General features: G+C 38.0%; 2 protein-coding genes across 6 annotated transcripts in view; both read left to right on the top strand.

Annotated features, from left to right (window-relative positions):
* The window catches only part of LOC133624586 (girdin-like), a 65,149-nt gene extending 51,260 nt beyond the window's left edge, over positions 1 to 13,889 (top strand). For 2 of the 5 annotated variants that reach the window (XM_061988274.2, XM_061988273.2), the window contains exons 25-28: positions 215 to 426; positions 6,410 to 6,637; positions 6,765 to 6,830; positions 11,176 to 13,889. In XM_061988274.2, coding sequence (XP_061844258.1) covers positions 215 to 426; positions 6,410 to 6,637; positions 6,765 to 6,830; positions 11,176 to 12,119 — 1,450 coding nt within the window. In that variant the 3' untranslated portion in view covers positions 12,120 to 13,889. The remainder of the gene's footprint in view (positions 1 to 214; positions 427 to 6,409; positions 6,638 to 6,764; positions 6,831 to 11,175) is intronic. The other 3 variants (XM_061988276.2, XM_061988275.2, XM_061988277.2) reach the window with 3 other exon arrangements.
* A 1,793-nt stretch (positions 13,890 to 15,682) lies between these two features.
* mettl26 (methyltransferase like 26) lies at positions 15,683 to 24,187 on the top strand. The gene is made up of 6 exons (XM_061988278.1): positions 15,683 to 16,018; positions 16,085 to 16,247; positions 23,536 to 23,595; positions 23,667 to 23,734; positions 23,796 to 23,874; positions 23,951 to 24,187. Exons 1-6 carry the CDS (start codon positions 15,825 to 15,827, stop codon positions 24,005 to 24,007), a joined length of 621 nt encoding a protein of 206 aa, XP_061844262.1. The 5' UTR covers positions 15,683 to 15,824; the 3' UTR covers positions 24,008 to 24,187.
* Positions 24,188 to 24,573: the final 386 nt, after the last annotated feature.

Here is a 24,573-nt window from a genome sequence, read left to right as displayed (position 1 = left end):
AAGTAGCTTGATATTTTGACTGAAACACTTGGGGGAGTGCAGGTTGGCTATTTATTAACATTTTTATATCTTGATGATAGATGACGCTCTTGTATCCTTGTAGTTTCTTTTGTCCTATATGATTTCCCTGAAATGTTTAAATGCACATTTCCCTTGTGTCAGGGAAGAATGCTTGCAGAACTTCTTTCAACTTCTGAAATGTTCCCCTGTGCAGGCGAGGCAACTGGATCTCTCTGAAGTGGAAGAAGTTGATCAAATCTAACAGCCGTGAACACGGACTAGATCAACCTCTTAAACCAACACTCTCAGAGCCGACTGAGGCACAACTCTCACGTCATGACAGCGGCTCCATCCTCAGTTCAGATGGCTCTGGAGGCTCGGTTTCCACATCAGCAGGTGACACTATCTCACCTCAGCGGAATAACAGTGAGAATTTGTGCATTCATTTAATGACGTCACTACCCAGGCACGTGCAAAGATAGAGCTCTACTGGTGCTCAAGCACCTTCCCTTTTGCCCTGCATGAGAAAAGTGCCCTTTCTATTACAGCGCTTTTTTTAAATTAATTTTGGAATATAAATTACTCTTCGTCATCAATTCCTCCCAAGTATGTTTTGAAATCTGACGAGGCATTTACATTTATCCCTCCGGAATTTGCGATGTCGCGATTGTGCTAATTAAATTAAATCAAATTCAACTAATCTCTGTATATTATGTGCGGCCTAGCAACTTTGTCCAATGACCGCAGCTTCTCTGCACATTTTGGCCAATCAGCGTCATTTTGCCAATAAAATTTGGCTTGGAGTGATGTCCTCAACAGTCTAATCAAGATTAATGTTTGTTTCTTGTGTAGACAAAGCAGGAATAACAACATCAAACTATATATATATATCAACTGTTTCTTGCTCAAACGGCACAGTTGTCCTCTCGCATAGCTCAAACCTCCTTCCTGTTCCTGTCTACAGCACTAAGCCTTTTGGGTAATGTAATATATAAACATTTACTTTCTAGTTTACATGTATTTATATATTTATCTAAGTTTTATTCATCCAGGATAAGGCAATTAAGAACAAATTCTTATATGGCAGCATTGATGTAGAAGTATGATAATAATCTCTTACTCTTTAAATGCTAGCTCTTTAAGATAATTTTGCACGTATAAACCACAGTCATTAGGTACTTGATGCATGCTAATTGTTAACATGCTAATGTTAACATTTTAGCATGCCAGTGTATTAGCTAATTTAGCAGATGCACACCTAAAAGTCATGTAGTTTACTTGACGCTATCTGGCTCGTGTGCATTTTGTAGTTACTACTATTAGTTATAATTAGAGCTGTCAAAATTAACGTGATAATAACGCGTTAACTCTAAATTTCAATAACAGCACAAATTTTTTTTGTGCCCGATTAACGCACACGTGTCCTGTTTGACCCTCGGGCAATGCCGTAGCAGAGGAACTTGACTGCAATTCACAAGCAAGCAGAGATGGACAAAGGAAAGGCTACCTTATGGGAATATCAGGTTCAAAGCAGTTCAGTTCAGTTCAGTTTATTTATTTATATAGCACATTTAAAAACAACCCCAGTTGGCCAAAGTGCTGTACAGACATAAGAAAAGGCAAGCAGGATGAATAAAACACAATAGTAAAATATACCTTAAAAGAAGTGCAGAATATATCACCTAAAATACTAAAATGTAATAAATATATATATACATTTAAAAAAAAGGATAGAACAAGAAATATAAACAAACAAGAAATAAAAACAACCAAGATATCTTGTCTAACTGGATTTGAACTCCAGGGAGTACAAATATGTTTTTAACCTAGATTTAAAATGGCTCAGAGGACTATTTTTCGCCATGAGAAGAGGCGACATCCCTTCGGTGGGTGGTGCTTCACTTCCGTGTTCAGATTTTATTTATGGTGCAGTGATAACTGAGATAGGCTCCAGCACCCCCTGCGACCCCGAAAGGGACAAGCGGTAGAAAATGGATGGATGGATGGATGGATGGATAACATAACATTTAGATTGTTACTGTGACTGATTTAGTAAGTAAGATGACATAAAAGCTCAACATAAATAAAAGACGGTTGGCAGGAAGTCGAAAGGAGACTTTTTTTTATTGCAAACAGTCTATCCGACATCAAAACATGTCAAGACACTTGCTCAAACCGATCACGTTTTTTGCATTTTAAGGTTGAGGTTACAAGTAACACTTAATAAAAAATTGATAACAAATTCATAAAATACCAAGTTGATTTAATGTTTTTGAAAAGAAAAAAAAGCCTCAAAACATCACAATTTTTGCATTGCAAATTCAGGCCTATTAGTTTGCAACAATCCCATATTTATCCTACCATACGTCTCTTCAGACACGCAGCATTGGACAGACCGACAATAACATTGTTTGTGAAATCCGCTGACGTTATTTGGTGCAAAATGAGCCCCAACTGTAGCGTCGCTAAAACATCACGTTGCTACTGGTCTGATGCTTTCTTTAACAAAGTAGAAATACAAGTCAAAGCCTTGTCCAGTTGTTTACAGATGCTTACGTGTTTAATGAAGAAAGTGAGGGCATACCTGTCATTATTTGCATTTCTATTGATAGAAATGTTACTGTTCTACAAATTACACAAATTCACTATAGTTTTGTGTCATGGAATATTGTAATTATTGAGATGAAAGGTGTGTCTTAAGTTGAGCTATGACATTCTGTTGAGGTACATTGTGTGTATTATTATTGTAATGTTGCTTTTAAAAATCATTTGTATGCAGTATACAGTACACTTGTTTTATTATTAAATATGATAATTTGAGTTTGTATTGGAGGGCAGCACGGTGGAATAGGGGTTAGTGCATGTGCCTCACAATATGAAGGTCCTGAGTAGTCCTGAGTTCAATCCCGGGCTTGGGATCTTTCTGTGTGGAGTTTGCATGTTCTCCCCGTGACTGCGTGGGTTCCCTCCGAGTACTCCAACTTCCTCCCACTTCCAAAGACATGCACCTGGGGATAGGTTGATTGGCAACACTAAATTGGCCCTAGTGTGTGAATGTGAGTGTGAATGTTGTCTGTCTATCTGTGTTGGCCCTGCGATGAGGTGGCGACTTGTCCGGCGTGTACCCCGCCTTCCGCCCGAATGCAGCTGAGATAGGCTCCAGCACCCCCCGCAACCCCAAAAGGGACAAGCGGTAGAAAATGGAAGGATGGAGTTTGTATTGGTTACTATATAAGTTGAATATATTATGTTGTATTTTTTATCCTAATTATAATAATGATTTTATGAATATTTTTTATGATGGGTGCCCTTTTTTGGCTTGAGCACCTGCCCCCCAAATAGTCCATGCACGTGCCTGCCACTCACACTTAGGAACAGTTATTTGTGTGTCATGTCTAAAGCTTCTTTCTTTGTTATGCATTCACCAACATGTCTCTCATTTTGTCTTGTTTCTCTTCACATCCTCTTCCCTATTCATACACCCATCTTTTACCATCTCCCATGCATTACCTCCGTTTACCTCCCATGTGGTTTGCTATTAAACAGCCGTACTGAAACGGTTTCCCCATATGAGGAACAGACTGAAGAGCAAAGAAAAAGTCAAGTCCCTCATCAGGCGTTCTTTGTGTAAGACAGTCTGCTATATTTTTTTTATTTTAATACACTTTTGTCTTTATTGTAACCATTAAGTGTTAGTCAGGAATGATGATGTATTGTTATTCATGCTACCTCATCACATTATCAGATCTTATGAATTAATAAGTCATAATACTAGTGATAATCTATACTAGGGCTGGGCGATATGGCCTTTATTTAATATCTCGATATTTTTAGGCCATGTCACGATACACGATATATATCTCGATATTTTGCCTTAACCTTGAATGAACACTTGATGCATATAATCACAGCAGTATGATGATTCTATGTGTCTACATTAAAACATTCTTCTTCATACTGCATTAATATATGCTCATTTTAAACTTTCATGCAGAGAGGGAAATCACAACTAAGTCAATTTACCAAAATTGTATTTATTAAACAGTTATTAAGCAGTGGCACAAACATTCATGTCATTTCAAAACAGAAAGTGCAAGATTGTCAGAGACATTTTAAAACAAGCTGTTAGTGCAATTTTGTGCATGATGTCTCTAAGATGACATATTAAAGTGCACTTTTTGTACAGAACGCCACTACAATAGTTTAAAACAAAGTGCACTTTTGTGCATGATGTCACACAAAATATTTCTATAACTGTCAAATAAAAATGAGCTGCATAATAGGAAATCAAATCTTTCGCTATGTGGTAGGTTCCTGCGGACGTTATCTCCTTCTGTTGTTGACCATTTTTTTCATACGTTGTTGATGTGGAAATTTTGTTGGTGTGGCACCGAATGGAGATGTTGACATGCGGAGTTTCAAGCACATCTTATTCTCTAGCGGGTGACTTTTCAAATGATGCTACAAATTAGCAGTAATGCTACTTTTGGTAGCAAAGCTTTTGCCCTACACTTGACAAATTACGGTTGTCTGTTCGACATATTACCGCTTGAAGCCAAACCACCGCCAGACGATGGACCCCGTGCTGTTTTTCTTGGGAATTAATTATTCTTCCTTCATTTGTTACCAAATTCGCACCTTCTTTCTCTCGTATTACCACTCGCACCACACAACTAGCACCACAGCTAACGTTACCCATGCTGCTACCTCTCTGCTTCGCGTGGACGATACGTATGTGACGTATGTATGAAGGTGCGCTTGTCTCATTCTCTGTGAGAATGAGAGACAACAAAGAGTGAGAAACGCCTGTAGTGTAATGCCCGCAGCTAAAAGCAACTGCCAGAGAACGTATACTCGAATATCACGATATAGTCATTTTCTATATCGCACAGAGACAAACCCGCGATATATCGAGTATATCGATATATCGCCCAGCCCTAATCCATACTGTAATTTCTACAGTCCAATTCAGAACATATCACTTGGAATTCTGCATCGCCCTAAAACATTTACAGTATAGTGGTACTTTATGTACGATTCGGTTTTTGCAAAAAATGTTGCCCCGGTTTCCGTGTACCATCTTGATTATCGTTATTGCGCATACAAAACTAGTAATTTTGCTTGCATAACATTCAGCAGACTCAAAACTAAGGCTTGTCACAAAAACCGGGTCCATAGAAACGCTGGTGCCGACTTTAAGCGAAAAAAATTAAAATAAGCTATCGATGCTTCATTTTGGTGCTAAATGAATGCAACCTGCAACGAGTGCTTGGTGATATTGTAGAAACCCCAAAAGTACAGGTTCTGGCACAATTTAAGTAAGCACTGCCACCATTTTTCAAGTGCTGATTTGCTACTAGCATGGATTAAAATGTAATCGATAGCCGCCCCTACTCGACATCTAAAAAAGGAATCCCACTCGTTGATGACTCAGTTGCTGTGATTTTCTTTATTGAGTATGAATGCAAAATAAGCCACCATGGGCCCAAAGAAATTTGCAAGTGACAGCACTTTGATAAATGAGGTGAGAAACACTTGATTTCAAGAAATACCTCGTAACAAGTACAAAGGTGGCATCCGCTTAGCTCCGCTTTCCCCCTCCTCCTTATTAAAAAAATTCCTAGATTACCCTATTTCTATACAATTACACAGCTCTAGACTACAGTACCCAACAAATTTTAGAAGAAAACATATTTTTACATATATTAGCCGCAAATTGACAGCAGTACGAAATATTTTGTAAATGTTTATTTGCATACCATAATTGTTTCCAAATGGTGCCTGTCACACGGCAGTACAATGGCTGATCAAACAAAACCGAAGTTACCGTCATGGACCCCCTAGTTGCGGACAACACAGACACTTGTAAATGTGTTAGCATATTAGCTAATGCTAACAACGCTAGCTTTATTACATGACGACAGCACATACAAATATGTATGAAAACACTCCCACAGACATCACACATGGGACAGTTTAGTAAGTATGAATTGTTTTAGTTGTATTGTAAAACTCACAAACATTGCTTGGAGTGATGAATGAATAATCATTTTGAGCAGAAACGCCTGTGGACGGTTATACGTCCGGTTGAAAGCAAAAAACAGGAAGTACATTTTCAACCTGCAGCACCTGCAGTGAGCGAACTCGTCCAAAAGATGGCGCCATAACACAAACAATAACGCACCTTTTCAGTGTCACTGACGATGTAATATGAAAATTGATTGTTGAATACAAAACATTAGAAGAAAAATCCATATATTAGCCGCAGGGTTTAAAGCGATGGAAAAAAGTTGCAGCAATTCAAAAATATTTTCCGTCCAAATAAAGAATGCCTCAATTTCTATAACCACTTCATTTGTTCATCCTCATCCGTTGCCCCAATGTCCCGTCCTCCGCTCCAACAACGCAGCTCTGAGCAGCTTGGTGTACCCTTCTGCCATGTTGGAGGAGACACAATGGGCAGAGAGCTCTGAGGAGATGGAAGGGTACCAAGCTGACATGCAGGACAGGAAAAAAGCATTGACCTCATTCCTTAGCTCATCCATCTTGTCCATCCTCCACCTGCATCCCACCACTGAACCATCCATCCAACGGCACCCTACTGAGACTGGCGTTCCAGATGTGTCACAACTGATAGGTAGAAACATTCATCCACCCATCATTGACACCACCATCAGTATTTAACATGCATTTTATCAGGGCGAAACTTTCCAGTGAGTAGAAATATGTGTCTTTTATAATTATGTGTATGTATTCACATACAGACAAGGATCTCAATGACAGTGCTGTGCCATCTGGTTTTGAGGACAACGACGAGCTGCAGCATCACGGTAAAGCTTTGCGGATAGCCGTTTAGAGGATTCCGCAAATACAGATGTATTACCCTCGCAGGAATTACAGTAAATCCATCAAATCGCTATCATGACCTTGTTTTATTTCAATCTGCATGCTGACCACAGAAGCAAAAAAAAAAAATAGGACCCAGGAAAACGTGGATCTGCTGCCCCCTTTCTGTCACTAACAATACAATGTGTTTTATTTGATTAATTATTTTAATCACCAGTCAAAACAGTATGCACCCCTGCACAAAACAACCAAATTGAACAAAGAGTTTACCAAGTCAAATTCCCTGTGTGGTAAACATACTTGGCCATTAAATCTGATTCTGATATGTACATTATAGTTTTATTGTTGTAGTTCCTAATAGTGTAATGCAATCATTCTGATAGCTATATTAGCAGCTTATCATTGTAACCCTTTTGGAGTCCAGGATAGGATTCAGTGGTTTTACGTAATTGTGTTTACTTTTATTTAACCTTAACAACTTAATCTTGCCTTGATTGGTTTACTTTTTTGTGTGTGCATCCTCACACACATCCTCTTTTTGACTTAGGACTGTCAAAATTAACGTGTTAACACATGCAATTAATCACAGAAAAATATTGCATTAATCATTTATAAACACAGATTAATCACACAATTTACTGCACATGCTCCTTTCCCTTATGCCAGTAGTTCTGGAACTTTTTTCACCAAGTGACTGTATGTATTGTACACAATAAATATTGTTTCCCATTCCACAAAAAAACTTTTATTTGCTTCTCCACATCAGTTGTCCACTTGACGACAATGTTGGGTTACCATTCCCCACTCTTTATCTGCATTATGACATAAAATTATGTATGCAAGTAAGTAATTTACAAATTGTGATAAATCCAAATTAATGTGTGGTTAATTTGATTTAAAAAATAATCATTGACAACAGTATTAACACATTGGGCCTAAAATCTAAATCTAATGTATGTACACAAAAAATACTGTGTCCCGTTCAAAAGAATAATAGATTAGCTTCTCCACATCACTTGACGGCAGTGTTGGCTTACCTTTCCTCTTTTACCTCTGCAACCAAATGGCCTCTAATGCAGGGGTGTCAAACTCAAAGCCCGCCACTTCATTTTATTTGGCCCTCAAAAGGCTGGAAATAATATGTATCAATAAAGTACTGTAACTTTTCTTACTAAATGTATTCTTTCTTTATATTTTGGGAGACAAAAAAATATATGTACTCCATGTAATCGCAAATTATGTTAACTTAAATATTGTCTAATTATGCAAAAATATATTATCAAACATTCAAACCATTTTTTAAAAAGAAATAAATACTAATATTAATGATTTCAAAGCAAGTTATCCATCAAATTGTGCAATGTAAAAGTAGCAATGGATTTCATGGTAAAATTGTGAAATTTACTGTGGTTTATACAACATTTTTCTCTAAATGAAAAAAAACTGTTCTTTTTTTACTGTAATAAACTATGGTGCTGTTTTGGCATTTACAGTAATTTACCGAAAAATCTACAGTTGTTGATTTGCAGTAAAAAAAATAAATAAAAAATACAAATCTGGCAGCCCAGGTGCCAAAATGTTACTGTAAAATTGCAGTTCTTTTAATTTACAGTAACAAACACAAATGTAAATTTTACTGTATAATTCTGGCATCCGAGCTGCCTGTTTTTTTACCCTAATAACAGCAGTAATGTTTTTCCACTTACAGTAATATACACTACATTTTGAGGTGAAATTATTGCAACTTACCATATGTTTTTTTACATTTTAGTTTTTTTAAAATCGACTAATAAAATGCATAAGAAAATTGTTTAATAATAGTATTCACTGCTAGAAGCAGCCAAACATAAATGCGATGTGGCCCCTCAGTGAAAACGACTTCGACACCTCTGCTCTGATGCTTTGCTTAAATAATGAAAAGCTTTTTGTCCCACCAATAGGAAGGTAGTGTCATGTTTCTTTGTCTACTTATTTTTAATTTCAAAGCAAGTCCCTTCCTGCACCAAAAGGTTATACCAATTAACATAACAAATATTATTGATCATAAAATCTGTTTTTACTTGACTGATTTAAACCCTTTTAAAGACTCATTTGCAGTGTGAAGTCTGCACGTTTGATCATCTGTGTGTCTGCGTCATCATGACTCACTGGAATTTTTCACAGATACAAGTTAACCTCTACCGTCCCACAATACAATGCAGTATTCACAGCGCTTAACTTTTTTTTTTTTGTTACAGCCTCATTTTAAAATGGAATTAATTCATTTTTGTCTTTAAAATTCTACACATTTTCCATCGTGACAATATGAAAAAGTTTTTAATGAAAATTTTGGCTGATTTATTAAAATCTAAAAAAAATACATGTACATTTGTATTCACAGACTTCGCTCGATAATTTGTTGATTAAATTTTGGGAGTAATTACAGCCTCAAGTCTTTTTGAATACGATGCCACAAGCTTGGCACACCTATCTTTGGGCAGTTTCGCCCATACATCTTTGCACCACCTTTCAAGCTCCATGAGGTTGGATGCGAAGTGTTGGTTTTCACCCAGGATGTCTCTGTACATTGCTACATTCATCTTTCTGTCTATCCTGACTAGTCTCCCAGTTCCTGCTGCTAAAAACTATCCCCACAGCATGATGCTGCCACCACCATGCTTCACTGTAGGGATGGTATTGGCCTGGTGATGAGCGGTGCCAAGCTTGTGGCATCGTATTAAAAAAGACTTGAGGCTGTAATTGCTGCCAAAGGTGCCAACGCATTGAGCAAAGACTGTGAATTGTTTTTGAGTTTTTTAATTTTAATAGATTTACACAAAAAAAACATTTCACATTGTTAATATGCAATCTTGTATGTAGAATTTTGAAAACAAAAATGAATTAATTCCATTAATAAGGCTGTAACATAACAAAATGTGGGAAAAGTGAATACTTTCCGGATGCAGTAGGCCAGGGGTCGGCAACCCAAAATGTAGAAAGAGCCATAATGGACCAAAAATACAAAAAAAAATCAGTCTGGAGCCGCAAAAAATTAAAAGCCTTACACAAGTGCTATAATGAAGGCAACACATGATGTTAGTGTCTATATTAGCTATATTAGCCTACTATCAAAGGCTGACGCAAATCTTTGTTGACAGAAATGTTGTATTTTTTATTTTACACATTTTTGCATTTTTGGAAATCATTAGTAAAATGGAGGCTTCTCACAGGATGAGATAACTTCTGGAAATTACTGGCTCAGAATGGCCAAAGGTATAGATGTGTGTGTCCAAGTTTAAGGAAACGGCAGGGTGTCTTCTTCTAATGGATTGATTACAATCTCTGGGTAACGTTTGCTGTGGTCTGGAACAACATGGCACACAAACAACTTTGAGAAATGCAGCCAGTATTACATACAGATAATGTGTCATGCGACATGCAAATATAAATTAAATACACAGAGGACATAAGTAAAGGAAATTAAATGAGCTCTAATATACCTTCAAACGAGGCATAATGATGCAATATGTACATACAGCTCGCCTAAATAGCATGTTAGCATCGATTAGCTTGCAGTCATGCAGTGACCAAATAGGCCTGATAAGCACTCCAGCAAATCAATAAAATCAACAAAGATCACCTTTGTGCATTCACGCACAGCATAAAACATTTTATGGACAAAATGAAACAAAGGAGTGGCATAAAACACGTCTTTCTGTGGCAGCATTGGAGAAAGTTATACATGTAAACAAACTATGGGTTCAAGGATTGTTGAAATTAGTAGGACAAAATGGTGCTTGCCAAATACTCTCATCAGTGAAGCATGTATAACATAAACAGTGGGATTTCTAACAATTAGGAAGGTTCTCCTACAGAAAATATATTAAAACAAACTTTTTTTTTCTTCATCTTTTTCCATTTTCACACATCTCTGAAAGAGGTCCAGGGAGCCACTAGGGTGGCGCTAAAGAGCCACATGTGGCTCTAGAGCCGCGGGTTGCTGACCCCCGCACTAGGCCATTGGAAAGTACTACAACAATAGTGTTCAACAACACCTTGTTCGTAGTGACACTGACGAAGCATCATCATTTTAGTAAAGACTGTGTAGTGTGTGGATGTGAGGGTGAATGTTGTCTGTCTATCTGTGTTGGCCCTGCGATGAGGTGGCGACTTGTCCAGGGTGTACCCCGCCTTCCGCCCAATTGTAGCTGAGATAGGCTCCAGCGATCCCGAAGGGAATAAGCGGTAGAAAATGGATGGCTGGATGGGATGGATGTGATACAGCTCTGTATTGAGCTCAAGGGATTGTGCAATGAGTGTATGAAAAAGCTTTTCTTTTCTCCTTCCCAGAGCGTAATGCAGCCCCGAATCGAGCTCAAAGTGAGAGCAGTGGTGAGTTCAGCATGAGTCTGGAAAATGAGCCCTGGTCAAATGGCAGCAGCCCTGTCCAGCAGACGCTATCTCGCCGCTCATCTTCGTCATACCAACCACCCCGTGACGCCTCCACGCCTCAGCACGACCAGAAGGCCTCCTCCGCAGCACACAAGGAGAAAGCATCGACCATGCCCATGACAAAGAGCCACGATTCAGATCTCAAGCTTATACTTAAACAAAAAGAGCACACTCCGACCCAAGACTTCTGGCTCACGCGGGGAACACGGAGCATCAGAAGGGGATCAAAGAGAAAAGAAACACGTCGCTCATCCGATTTCGGGGGTATGGTCAGCACAAATGTCAGATCTAGCTCCAGTAATACTGAATGTACCAAGGCCTCAGCTTCTGCACCAATTACAGTCTTCTGTGTTCAGGGTAAGTCGTCCTCAATGTCTGGCTGCCTCAATTGCTTCTCCAATCCTTTGGGAAAAGAAGGGCGGGTAAAGGGACTCAGGTCTCCCAAAAGTCTCCCTCGTGCCAGCGCTGGGATTACCACAGCTGATGGCCCGTCCAGGTGCACCAGCGTCAATGGCGACTGCAGGGCGCCTGTCAAGACTGAGACTCTTCCTGCAGGAAAGTGCAATAACAACAACCATCAAGAAATAACAATCAAAGCCAGTCAACAACCAGAGCCTGAGCCCATTCCTCCGGTCAAACCTCCCAGAAACCCAGCGGTTATTGTTACCGAAGACCACTCAAAGTCTCCTGTACAGGAGTCTGATTTCAACTCTCAGTTCACACTCAGCTCTGTCTTTTCTAACACGATCTTCAGTGATTGTGCAGGGACTTTGACAACGCCAGACCCTTTTCTCTCAGAGTCCACTTGTAAAGCCACCAGCGAGCCAGGAGTCTACTCGTAACCATGTAGTTCCACAGGGGTAAATAACATCAAATCATCGGTTAGGTTATTGAGTAACATAACACATTAGTGTGTTTTACATAACATTGGGTCTTACTGCACAGACTGTATATTATTATGTATATATTTAGATTGTAAAACATATATAGCAGCTTTTATCCTGGTGATGTGATAGTACACAAATGGAGGCTTACAGTAGGGAAGGGATTCATACCCCGGCCGAGTCATACCAAAGACTATAAAAATGGGACCCATTACCTCCCTGCTTGGCACTCAGCATCAACGGTTGGAATTGGGGGTTAAATCACCAAAATTATTCCTGGGCGCGGCCACCACTGCTACTCACTGCTCCCCTCACCTCCCAGGGAGTGCTGGTGATGGGTCAAAAGCAGAGGATAATCTCACCACACCTAGTGTGTGTGTGTGTGTGTGTGTGTGTGTGTGTGTGTGTGTGTGTGTGTGTGTGACAATCATTGGTACTTTAACTTAAAAAATATGGCCCCATAATCATTTTGCAAAGCTGTTTGCTGAAAATGATGGAAAGCGCCACTTTAAAGTTGAAATTGCCACAAAACACATTTTTAAATATTCGACACTCTACTGCCATCTAGCGGCTAAAGTAGATAGTGCGCAACCCCCACCCACACCCTATTCGTTGCGTTTCATGTGTCAGGCAAACTGCGATGAAAGGGGCCATAACAATTCCATCCCCTTCCTACTGTATGTCAGAAACGAAATCTAGAGCTTAAAAACTAGGGCATAAATATAATTGACTTGCTGTGCATAGTGACCCCTGATAGGAAATACTAAAATAGAGGACGGAAAAATACTTCTGCTGCATCAAATATGATACACTCAAGATTTGTGTCCCCACTCCTGTGTTTTAGTATGGTTTGTCTATCATTTGGGGTTTTTTTGTACATTTTATGTCCGAATGCTTTACCAGTATTTTTGGATTGATCATATTCCGAGTTTTATGACATTAGAACGTGAACCTGAAGGAACTGTGACATTCACATGTAACATGTAAATCTTATCCTTTGTGTTTTATCCATTTTAATAGAGAAAATATTTAAGCAAAATAGAAAAAAACGTTGTCCTTGTTTGAATAGTTTTTTACTGTTCTTATTGGATGTAGTGTTGCCAGACATAATGATCATTATTGTATTCTACAATAATTTCACACTTTGCACTATGTAATAACCACAAAAATGCCATAAAGCATGTAGGTTTGAGTCCTTCAACTTCAATTTATGGTTAGTAGCAAACAAATTATGGAGATGAATCTGTCTTTCATGAAACCAAATATCAAATAAAATCACTTACCAACAAAAAAAGTTTTGGTTGCAAAACTCTTTTTTTTTTTTTTTTTTTTTTTTTTTTTTTTGATTCCTAATCCTTTTTTTTTAGATATGATCAACTTCAACCTTCTGAACAAAATGATAATTTTGGTTGCAAATCTTTTTTTTTTTGTCCATAAGGTGTCTAACATTTTTTGTTCAAGTGTGAATCTTTGAGCACCTAACTATTGGATCCGATTCCTGAGGTAACAATTCGATTCAGCACGATTCTCAATTCCAACCAATTTTCGTAATGTAATATTTGGTATAATAATTATACTCAAACGTTTTCAAAACAGGTTAGAGGTTAGAAAAGCTCTTTCTGATTTTTTGATTTGGCTTATACCTGATATTAATTATTTTATTGAAGTCATTTGCATTTTACTTTTTATCTTATTAGTTATGCTAGATTTTATTTAGTTTTATTTATTTATTTACTATGTGTATATATATATACCGGTATATATATATATTTTTATTTTTTTATTTTATTTTATTTATTTATTTTTTTTATTATTATTATTATTTATTTTGTTCTATTAATCTTCATATGTCTTACTTGTATTGTATTATTTATGTCTACACATGGTTCTTACTATTTTACAAGTTTTATTATTTTTATTTTCCAACGTTCCTCAGATGAGCCATCTGCCTCAGGGGTTATCGGCCGTGCTTGTGGGGGCGCTTTTGTGTCAGCGTCCTGGTGGCCATGGTCTGATGACCTGGTGCAGATGGCTCCTGTGATAGTGTTTACTCACATGTCACCTCTGTACTCAGCCATGCAATCATTGGTCCATAAATTGCATATGTGTGTATGCTGTGTGTGTTTGTGTTTGGTATCTGTGTCCATGCGTACGTATGTGATAATGGGGGTTATGGGTCACCGGGGTATTGTTTTTAACTTTCTTTTATGTATGAAAAGCGCTTTATAAATAAAGCTTGATTTGATTTGATTGATTCTGGTTGCATGGAGTTTGCCTAAAAACATGTTTAACAAATGTATTGTTATTTAAATTATGTATAATTTTGTGTAGATTTTTTTTTAAATTATGACCCGATTTACAATCGGGATGAATAAAAATCATGATTCGGGTGTGAATCTATTTTTTTGTGCACCTCTAATATTGTTCAGAAATGCCACGCCCACAAGATTGAAGCTGATTATAACAAAAAAAAGTGTTAGCAAGCCAAACTATTTTGTTTGAAAATATATATTTTTTTTTTTTTCAAATAATTTTTGTTGGGAAGACTATGTCTCCTGGCTGGCCTGGGAACGCCTCGGGATCCCCCAGGAAGAGCTGGACGAAGTGGCTGGGGAGAGGGAAATCTGGGCCTCCCCGCTTAGGCTGCTGCCCCCGCGACCGAACCTCGGATAAGCGGAAGAAGATGGATGGATGGATTATTTTTTGTTTGCATAAAAATGTTTGCAAATCATTTTATTGGTTACAAATCCATTTTTTTATTGCAGAAAAAGAATAAAAATAAATGTATATATATATATATATATATATGTGTGTGTGTGTGTGTGTATTTGTATAACACATAATATTTATTTCCTACAACACAATAGACCAGTTGATCTGCCGTCTCTTTTCTGTTCTGCACAGACATCTGCAGTTCCCCTCCAAGGTTTCTCATTGTAATCCCATTGGTTTAAGTTTTTTCTTACCCTGATGTGGGATCTGAGCTGAGAATGTCGTTGTGGCTTGTGCAGCCCTTTGAGACACTCGTGATTTAGGGCTATATAAATAAACTTTGATTGATTGATTGAACCATAAATCGTTCTCAGGACTGGACTGTGCACCTTACCTCCTTTTGCACTATTTTTATTTTTCTTTTCTTCCTATGTTTTTGCATATTGTGTAGACTGTCGCACTGATACTGGAGTTGCTTTGAATCTCATTGTACCTGTGTATAGTGACAATAAAATGCATTCTAATCTATTCTATTCTATTCTACAAATCTGCACTGCGCCTGCTGTGCCTCTCTACAGCCAGGTGAGGGCGCTGTTCTGCCAGTAACAGCTTTTTTTCCCTCCCAACGACGTTAGTTTATTTCAAGGTGAAACGGCATTATAAAAACATACTATTTTCATTTCTTGCTATAGCAGCAATCCTGAGCAACGTCACGTCAATGTTACGATAATTTCTCTCAGATTACGGTAATTTCTCTTTTCCTATTTGGCCAACACTGATTGGGTGTGACTACTCACGTGACACGGGACAATACGGAAGTTGAGGGTTTTTCTAGTAAAAAAAACCCAAAACAAGCGGAGCTTCACTCGCGGTTCCAGTGAACATTGTGTCCTGGCGTGGCTTCGAGCTTTTAAACGCATTACCCGACATTTGTACCCGGGGTTTAACAAGATGCTAAACGCCGCCGCCGCAGAGAGAAACAAGGAGCCTATCTTGGCGGTGCTCCGGGGCTGCGTGAACACCGACAGGCGGCTGCACGCGCTGGAGATATCCTCCGGTACCGGACAGCACGTGGTGCACTTCGCCCGGGCGCTCCACAACATTACATGGCAGCCGTCAGAGTTCGACCATCGATCACTGGCCAGGTACTATAGTTTATTACACTTAGTGTGGCTGTGGAGAACCCACTGACGTTGCTGCTGTGTTTACAGTATAGAAGCCTATCGCGCCCACAACCAGCTGGACAATGTGAAGCCCGCCATCCTTCTGGATGCTTCCATGGCTCATCAGCACTGGGGAGGGATCCAGCCGGAGAGCCTGGATCTGGTGCTCAACATCAACATGATCCACATCTCCCCCATGGCTTGTACGGAGGCAGGTATCTAATTATAGCGGAGAGGCCACTCCCACGCTGTGCACCCACACGCCGCTTTTTTTAGGTACACCTGCACTACACGGCAATATCCAAGAGGTGCGTTCAAATCCTGCCTTTACAATCAGTCATGGGAGATTCTTGTGATTGCATCTTATGACAAGGCTTACTAAATAGGGGCTGACTTTTTCACCTCCTCAGATTTTTTTTTATCCATACACTTGCTTTACTATCAAATAATATAATGTTTTATCATTGAGATGTGTAATTCGTAAATAAAAACAGAATACAATGATTTGCTAATCCTTTTCAATTTATATTAAATCAGGGGTGCTCACACTTTTTCTGCAGGCGAGCTACTTTTCAATTGATCAAGTCGTGGGGATCTACCTCATTCATATATATAATTTATATTTACTTATTTATGAAATATATGTTTTTGTTAACAAGTTAAAGGTGTTTAATGATAATGCAAGCATGTTTAACACATATAGTTAATATTGTTAATAAATTAAAGGTGTTTAATGATAATACAAGCATGTTTAATACATATAGTTAATATTGTTAACAAGTAAAAGGTGTTTAAAGATAATGAAAGCATGTTTAACTCATAGTTAATATTGTTAAAAAATTAAAATGTTTAATGATAATACAAGCATGTTTAATACATATAGTTAATATTGTTAACAAGTTAAAGGTGTTTAATGATAATGAAAGCATGTTTAACTCATATAGTTAATATTGTTAAAAAATTAAAGGTGTTTAATGATAATACAAGCATGTTTAACACATATAGTTAATATTGTTAACAAGTAAAAGGTGTTTAATGTTAATACAAGCATGTTTAACACATATAGATTCCTTTCTTTCATGAAGACAAGAATATAAGTTGGTGTATTACCTGATTCTGATGACTTGCATTGATTATGCAGTGGTGCTGATAAGGTCCGCATTTTCGAATGGAGGAGAAAAAAAGTCCTCCTTTCTGTCCAATACCACATGAAAGTGGTTGCTTTTTGGCATCTTATTTGTCCAGCTTCCGTACTCCTTTGTATACACTTTACAAGAAATACATTGTCGGCAAACTCCGTAGCTTGCTAGCTTGTGCACGCCAGCTTTCTGAGACTCTTATTTTGGTAGCGCAGGCAGGATGAAGCAGAGCTTTTATTGTGCAACTGTGCAGTCGGTCTTTGGAGTTTTGACGACAGGTACGGCGCCAGAGTCTGTTGAAATAAAGTGTTTCTCGCCTTCCAGTCGGTAATTTTAATGAGCTGGCAGTAGCCAGCGTCATCTCAGAAGACCCTCGGGTGCCGTGAATGTCAATCAAGTGACGAAAGTGACGTCATAGTGAAGATTTATGATCGCTCATTTTTAGGACTATTTTTTTAATGCCTGGCTGGTGATCGACTGACACACCCTCCGAGATCAACTGGTAGCTCGCGATCGACGTAATGAGCACCCCTGTATTAAATTGAATAGACTGCAAAGACAAGATATTTAATGTTCAAACTGAGAAACTTGGGTTGTTTTTTTTCAAATAATCATTCATTTAGAATTTAATGGCAGCAACACATTGCAAAAAAGTTGGCACAGGGGCATTTTTACCACTGTGTTACATGGCCTTTCCTTTTAACAACACTCAGTAAACGCTTGGGAACTGAGGAGACCAATTTTTGAAGCTTTGCAGGTGGAATTCTTTCCCATTCTTGCTTGATGTACAGCTTAAGTTGTTCAACAGTCCGGGGTCTCTGTTGTCATATTTTAGGCTTCATAATGCACTGCACATTTTCAATGGGAGACAGGTCTGGACTACAGGCAGGCCGGTCTAGTACCCGCACTCTTTTACTATGAAGCCACGCTGTTGCAACATGTGGCTTGGCATTGTCTTGCTGAGATAAGCAGGGGCGTCCATGATAATGTTGTGTGGACAGCAACATATGTTGCTTCAAAACCTGGATGTACCTTTCAGCATTAATGGTGCCTTCACAGATGTGTAAGTTACCCATGCCTTGGCCACTAATACACCCCCGTACCATCACAGATGCTGGCTTTTGAACGTTGCGCCTATAACAATCCGGATGGTTCTTTTCCTCTTTGTTCTGGAGGACACAACATCCACAGTTTCCAAAAACAATTTGAAATGTGAACTCGTCAGACCACAGAACACTTTTCCATTTTGCATCAGTCCATCTTAGATGAGCTCGGGCCCAGCGAAGCCGGTGTTGTTGATAAATGGCTTTGACTTTGCATGGTATAGTTTTAACTTGCACTTAAAGATGTAGCGACGAATTGTAGTTACTGACAGTGGTTTTCTGAAGTGTTCCTGAGCCCATGTGGTGATATCCTTTACACACTGATATCGCTTTTTGATGCAGTGCCGCCTGAGGGATCGAAGGTCCGTAATATCATCGCTTACGTGCAGTGATTTCTCCAGATTCTCTGAACTTTTTGATGATATTACGGACCGTAAATTCCTTGCAATAGCTCGGTGAAAAATGTTGTTCTTAAACTGTTCGACAATTTGCTCACGCATGTATTCACATAATGGTGACCCTCGCCCCATCCTTGTTTGTGAATGACTGAGCATTTCATGGAAGCTGCTTTTATACCCAATCATGGCACCCACCTGTTCCCAATTAGCCTGTTCACCTGTGGGATGTTCCAAATAAGTGCTTGATGAGTATTCCTCAACTTTCTCAATCTTTTTTGCCACTTGTGCCAGCTTTTTTGAAACATGTTGCAGGCATCAAATTCCAAATGAGCTAATATTTGCCAAAAAAATAACAATGTTTTCCAGTTCGAATGTTAAGTATCTTGTCTTTGCAGTCTATTCAATTGAATATAGGTTGAAAAGGATTTGCAAGTCATTGTATTCTGGTTTTATTTACCATTTACACAACGTGCCAACTTCACTGGTTTTGAGTTTTGTAAATCAAACATTTTCATAGCAATAGCATAAACACGTGTTTACTAGTTTGTAAATACATTTTTCAACATTAATAGAGCTCTCTACATATGAAATCACAACCTTCAGTCATCTTTACAGTCTTTTAATCCAATACAGGCCACGATACTGAACAGCGCGCTCTGATTGGTCTCATTTAGTGGCCAATACTACTGCAGTATTGATGTTTTTAGTCAATTTAGCCAATTTTATGCTTAAACATTCAATTTCAAATTTACAGCAAAAATATTATAGAATGTGCTTGAAAAAATCTGCGATGTGGTGAAGCCACAATATTTGAAGCATGATGTAACTAGGGTCGACTGCATATTCTTTTACATTACATTATAAACATTACTGAACCATAAGGATGTTCAATTGTTATTTCACTAGTAATTAGTGTTATGAATACAAATATAGATACCCAGCAACATATATATAGATAATTGTATATCCCGATAATGTATATCACGATGTAGTATTTTTTTCTTAAAATTATATAAGAAATACATGGATGAAATGATCGTCAATTTCACTTATCTTATCACACTTATCTTAAAACACAAATCTTATAATTAAAAAGGACCAAACAATTAAAAAAACAATGCTAGCAACTACTTGTTGGGGATGTATTTTGCAGAAGAGATTACTGCTGTTTGGTTAATGTTAATGTTGATTGTGACCACTTTCAGGCCTTTGTTAGATAATGGAGACTTGATTTTTATACTGAACAAAAATATAAACACAACACTTTTGTTTCTGCTCCCATTTTGTATGAGTTGAACTCAAAGATGTAACACTTATTGTACACACAAAGGACCTATTCGCCTCAAATATTGTTCACAAATCTGTCTAAATCTATGTTAGTGAGCATTTCTTCTTTGCAGGTGTGGCATATCAAGATGCTGTTTAAACAGCATAATTATTGCATATGTGGGCCTTGGGCTGCCCACATTAAAGGCCACTCTGAAATGTTTTGCTTTATTGGGGTCTGGGGGGGGCAGAAAAGTAGTCAGTTTCTGGTGTGACCACCATTTGCCTCACGCAGTGCAACACATCTCCTTCATATAGAGTTGATCATAGGGATGTCCGATAATGGCTTTTTGCCGATATCCGATATTCCGATATTGTCCAACTCTTTAATTACCGATACCGAAATCAACCGATATATGCAGTCGTGGAATTAACACATTATTATGCCTAATTTGGACAACCAGGTATGGTGAAGATAAGGTACTTTTTTTAAAAATTCATCAAATAAGATAAATAAATTAAAAACATTTTCTTGAATAAAAAAGAAAGTAAAACAATATAAAAACAGTTACATAGAAACTAGTTATTAATGAAAATTAGTAAAATTAACTGTTAAAGGTTAGTACTATTAGTGGACCAGCAGCACGCACAATCATGTGTGCTTACGGACTGTATCCCTTGCAGACAGTATTGATAAATATTGACATATAATGTAGGAACCAGAATATTAATAACAGAAAGAAACAACCCATTTGTGTGAATGAGGGGAGGGAGGTTTTTTGGGTTGGTGCACTAATTGTAAGTGTATATTGTGTTTTTTATGTTGATTTAATTAAAAAAAACGATACCGATAATTAAAAGAACGATACCGATAATTTCCAATATTACATTTTAACGCATTTATCGGCCGATAATATCGGCAGGCAGATATTATCGAACATCCCTAGTTGATCAGGTTGTTGATTATGGAATGTTGGTCCTTTTCTCTTCAATGGCTTTGCAAAGTTGCTGGATATTGGCAGGAACTGGACCACGCTGTCGTATACGCCGATCCACAGCATCCAAAACATGCTTAATGGGGGACATGTTGGCCATGCAAGAACTGGTAAGTTTTCAGCTTCCAGGAATTCTGTACAGATCCTTGCAAAATGGGGCCATGCATTGTCATGTTGCAACATGAGGTGATGGTCTCGGGTGAATGGCACAACAATGGGCCCCAGGATCTCGTCACAGTATCTCTGTGCATTAAAAAATGCCTTGCGTTCATTGTCCATAACATACGAGTGGCCCATACCATAACCCCACCCCCACTATGGGCCACTCCTTCCACAACGTTGACATCAGCAAACCGCTCTCCCACACGACACCACACACGCTGTCTGCCATCTGCTCTGAACAGTGAAAACCGGGATTCAGTCGTGAAGAAAACACCTCTTCAACGTGCCAGACACCATTAAATGTGAGCATTTGCCTTCTTAAGTCGGTTATGAGGACGAACTGCAGTCAGGTCGAGACCCCGATGAGGACGACAAGCATGCAGGTGAGCTTCCCTAAGACGGTTTCTCACAGTTTGTGCAGAAATTATTGGGTTATGCAAACCAATTGTTGCAGCAGCTGTCCGGGTGGCTGGTCTCAGACAATTATGGAGGTGCACCTGCTGGATGTGGAAGTCATGGACTGGTGTGGTTACACGTGGTCTGCGGTTGTGAGGCCGGTTTGGATGTACTGCCAAATTATCTGAAACGGCTTATGGTAGAGAAATGAACGGGCACCAGCTCTGGTGGACATTCCTGCAGTCAGCATACCAAATGCACGCGCCCTCAAATCTTTAAACATCTGTGGCATTGAGCTGTGTGATAAAACTGCACATTTCAGAGTGGCCTTTTAGTGTGGGCAGCCTAAGGCACACCTGTATAATAATTATGCTGTTTAATGTCACACTTGTGAGGTGGGACGGATTATCTTGGCAAAGAAGTAATGCTCACTATCACAGATTTAGACCGATTTGTGAACAATATTTGAGAGGGATAAGTCTGTCGTGAATATGGTAAAAGTTTGAGATCTTTGAATTCAACTTGCGAAAAAAAAATGTGTTGCATTTATATTTTTGTTCAGTGTATGCACCTGACACTTTGAAGAAACTGGATATCACTGTGCCTTATGTTTTATTACTGGTTGTGGCAACCTTGTCCACCATTGCACCTTTATGCAACAGCAAAATGTCATGTCGATGGATGTTTTTATACATATATATATATATATATATATATATATATATATATATATCACTTGTTGGTCTGGTTCCCCTTTATTTATATTATTTTATGTGTAGAAACTCCAGTCGCTACAATTTGCTGTCACAGGACATCCTTGGCATGTTGTTTCCTAGAGCCAACACAAGTCTCGGTAAAAAAAAACTGTCAGATTTGCTGCTCCACGGTGATGGAATGAACTACAAAAGGATCCGAGACTACCTGATCCGATCACTTTGGGGGAATTTCAGTCCATTTTAAAGGAGTCAGAATCTGTTTCTATTGGGCACTGTACTTTATTTTTAACTTGTTTTTATTGACACATTCAATTTGTTACCTGTTGTGTATTTTTTATGTTTATGTTGCAAGTAATTTGTGCTTTTACTTAAAGTGTGTGACTGCTCCTGTTTGTTGTTGTTGTTCTTTGTATTTTTCAAACCTGTTTTGCTGCTGTTGGCTGGGTCGCTCTTGTAAGAGATTTTAATCCCAATGAGTTTTTAGACTTAGACAAACTTTAATGTTTAATGAGCTACTTTGTGGAACAATTTCCCTTGTGGATACGAGGGAAATTGTTCCATAAAGTAGCTCAGTTGCAAAGGATGGAAAGGATAATGCGGGTATAACGTAGACTAAAAATGTACCTTAGTAGCAATATAAAATTTAACATTTATGTAATATTTACATATTATGTATACATTATATGATATATATTGATATATTATTATATTATATTTTAATATAATATATGCAATATATAACAAATCCCAATTACCATGTACAATATTACGGTATATGTAACAGCTGCAGCATAAAATAGAGAGTACTCTATTTTATAAATTGTATTTATTTATTTTTAATTTATTTGATCAATTTTATCTATCAACATACTCAGTTTTCTTTCATTAAATAAAGGAAAAGGAAATAAAATGGTTTTAATCCAAACAAAGAAGTTTCTACTTTTTTTTAATATATATACCAATTGCTTTTTTTTTTTTTTTTTTTTTTGGTTTAGCTTTTATTGTGCTGCCCGTCTCGGCTACATTGTTGACATCCATCCTCCCGCCAGCTCTCGCCGTAAAATTATCCAAGTGATTAAAAAAAAAAACACCTGTAACGTAGCATTATTACTGCAGCCCAGATGGTAAAATTAAGATATAAAAAATAGAGAGGTATATCGTACAATAGACATTTTTACGTCGTGATTTAATACTGTATGTATCGTAATATCAGCACTACTACTACTAAACTGAGTCTAGTCAAATTGCCGTCACATTCATACAAATATATTTTTGTATTATTGTTTCTTCCTGATGACGTACAACACAATTCTTCCCCTTAAAGGGTTTGTTCAAAGGTGCTGGAGTGGTGCTGAAGCCCCAAGCCCTGCTCCTGACCTATGGGGTGAGTTTAAAACAACTAACTGTGCACTCTTTGGAACATCAACTTATATTAATAAGAGATACTATTTCCAGCCCTACGCTGTTAATGGCGACATCACACCACAAAGCAATGTTGAGTTCGACATTGGCCTACGGCAAAGGTAAAGTGATATTTTATATTTTGTGTAAATATGTAAAAATAAATCTTATATTCATATACAGGAACCCAGAGTGGGGGCTTAGGGACGTCTCCCTCCTCAAATCTCTCGCAGAAATGAATGGTTTATTCCTGGAGAAAATTGTAAGTCATCAGTTTTTTGAGCATGAAACTTTTGTTGTCCTTGAAATCGCTAATGAATTAGTTGTGTTTTTTTTAGGTGGACATGCCGGCCAACAACAAATGTCTCCTTTTCAGGAAGGAGAGTTTGGTATGAAGTGTCGTTCCTTTATGGGACTGCTCAGAAGGAGGGTGAAAAGCGCCTTGAATGCACTCAAAACTTGCATGTTGCCAAATTCACTCATTAGGATGAATACATACACGGCCAGAATGAATGTATCCTAAGTCTGTAAAACTACATCACTGCACACCAGTAAAATAACTCCTTTCAGCAGGATTTATTGTCTTTGCCTCTTTGCTGCTAGTCCTATGATATTTACAATGATATATGTACAGTTAACCTTAAAGAGATATATATGAGCTGCACTTTACATATTTAGGCATACATATAAAAACACCATTAAGAAAGAACACAACAATAATATAAAAAAATATATAGTTCAATGCCGCAGAATAATAAGCTAGCTAACAGACTTTTTTTTTTAACCCGCACTAAGTGGCTGTATAATGACTGAGACGGCATTTAAAAGGGAGTAAAGTCTTGTCGGAAATTTTTGTCAAACACGAAAAGCGAGGTAGAATTTTGGAAAGCTGAATGGTACAAAAAACAGGGTACATTTTGGGCGAAAATTCTCATCGAAAACCCAAATTATAAAATAAGTG

This window comes from Nerophis lumbriciformis, linkage group LG27 (assembly GCF_033978685.3).
Source record: "Nerophis lumbriciformis linkage group LG27, RoL_Nlum_v2.1, whole genome shotgun sequence".
Taxonomy (NCBI): domain Eukaryota; kingdom Metazoa; phylum Chordata; class Actinopteri; order Syngnathiformes; family Syngnathidae; genus Nerophis; species Nerophis lumbriciformis.
Note: the sequence above shows the minus strand (reverse complement) of the source record. Positions and strands in the feature narration are given on the sequence as shown.

What these genes read in the sequence shown, in the direction of transcription:
- mettl26 (XM_061988278.1), top strand. Translation starts at nt 15,825, where the DNA reads ATGCTAAACGCCGCCGCCGCAGAGAGAAACAAGGAGCCTATCTTGGCG. An exon ending in CCCTGCTCCTGACCTATGGG is followed by an intron (nt 23,596 to 23,666) that starts GTGAGTTTAAAA and finishes TACTATTTCCAG; the next exon opens with CCCTACGCTGTTAATGGCGA. An exon ending in GTTTATTCCTGGAGAAAATT is followed by an intron (nt 23,875 to 23,950) that starts GTAAGTCATCAG and finishes TGTTTTTTTTAG; the next exon opens with GTGGACATGCCGGCCAACAA.